At 45.9% G+C, this 1,634-nt stretch overlaps 1 protein-coding gene across 2 annotated transcripts in view; it reads left to right on the top strand.

The window, feature by feature from the left end:
- The window catches only part of LOC101855974 (dystrobrevin beta), a gene marked incomplete at its 5' end in the record, with an annotated part of 83,144 nt that overhangs the window by 23,567 nt on the left and 57,943 nt on the right, over positions 1 to 1,634 (top strand). The window contains 1 exon segment of one of the 2 annotated variants that reach the window (XM_013087235.2): positions 877 to 985. In XM_013087235.2, coding sequence (XP_012942689.1) covers positions 877 to 985 — 109 coding nt within the window. 2 annotated transcript variants of the gene reach the window in all.

Here is a 1,634-nt window from a genome sequence, read left to right as displayed (position 1 = left end):
TTCAAAGGTCCCGGGTTCGTATCCGGGTAGTGACCGAAAAATTTTCTTCTCTAAATGTGTCTCCTTTCACCTCCTTTCCTGATCTCTAACAATGTTCTGTCGTCTTCTTTCGTCTCCTCTTTCTTCCCCCACTCCCTCATCTCCTTTGCCCCCCTCCTCTGGGCTCCTGATTCTTTCCACAGCCTTTCTACTGCTACCCCTTGGCTTCTTCTTACTGCTGTCTTTCAGCCACACCCCTGATCTTCTGGTAGGAAAAGATCTACACCTAGCCTTCTCGGACAAGGGCGAAAAATCTCGGAGGCCGAAGCCTACTCATATCGATTTTAGACCACCAACGGATCTTTAACGTGCGCAACTTGGTGGTCTAAAATCAATAAGAGTAGGCTTCGGCCGCCACCCGGGCAAAATTCAAAATTTCCTACCAACTGAAAAAGTGCAATGTGTCCCGCGCGCTCATATGACCTTATGCAGTTGCGAGCGCCGTAAAACACTTACAAAAACAAAAACAGAGCCTGTGACATCCCCAGACCAAGCGCCAGATGATAGAATTGGGCAGGGTAAAAAAAAACCATCAGCACCGCCACCACCAACAACAATACCAATAAGAACATCAACACCAACATCCTCCACAACTTTACACCAATAAGCACCTCAGCCGGGAAATCACCAATGGCCACATCATCAACAACTAAAACCACAAACAGCAACACCAACCATAACCGCATCACTACCAACCTCAATATTTACACTAAAAAACCACAAGGAACATCAGCGTCAAAACTATCAATAGTAACACCAACACCAACAACCACCACACAATCAACAACTACAGCTGCAACAACATTAACAACAAAGCAGTGCCCCTCCTGTCCCCAGAACCACCCTACCTCTCCCCGGTCTACGCCCAACAGCTCTCCTCGCTCCAGGAGTGGCCTCTCTCCGACCTTTACCGCTGCTATGGCCAGCCGGGCGGCCGCCTCACCTGGTGAGTTTGCAATGATGGCATAATAATTATTTATTTTTACTATAAAAATGGTAATAGTAATCAATAGCATATTTTTTAAACCTGAAGACCTGGAAACCAAAACGCAGCAAAAAAAAATAATGACAAAAAAGAAGCAGTCTAGATCATTTGCTGTCGTAGTCGTGTAGCCCATAGTAAAAAGGATGTATTTTTGCTATTTAATGCTTTTGTCACCCTAGTAAAATTTTTGTTCAAGGGTCCTTCTGCCCGGGATGTGTGTGTGTGTGTGTGTGTGTGTGTGTGTGTGTGTGTGTGTGCGCCTGCACGTGTGTGTTAGTGTGTGTGCATGTCTGTATGTGAGTACATTTGAGGTGTATGTAAAACTGTGTGTGCTTGAGTGTGTGGATGTGAGTAAGACAAAAAAGAAAAACTCACCCGTGCAGTTTGAGCCGTCTGGAATATACCCGGGAACACAGGAGCAAAGGTAACTGCCCTCGTTGTTGAAGCACTCCTGTTCGCATCCTCCGTTCTCTATTGAGCATTCGTCTGTGTCTGAGAAAGAAAAACAGACACACAGGATGCTCTAGTTGAGTACACACACACACACACACATGCACACACATGCACACACATGCACACACACACGTACGCACAAATACACACACACACA

This window comes from Aplysia californica, unplaced genomic scaffold (genome assembly GCF_000002075.1).
Source record: "Aplysia californica isolate F4 #8 unplaced genomic scaffold, AplCal3.0 scaffold00562, whole genome shotgun sequence".
In the NCBI taxonomy this organism is placed as follows: domain Eukaryota; kingdom Metazoa; phylum Mollusca; class Gastropoda; order Aplysiida; family Aplysiidae; genus Aplysia; species Aplysia californica.
Note: the sequence above shows the minus strand (reverse complement) of the source record. Positions and strands in the feature narration are given on the sequence as shown.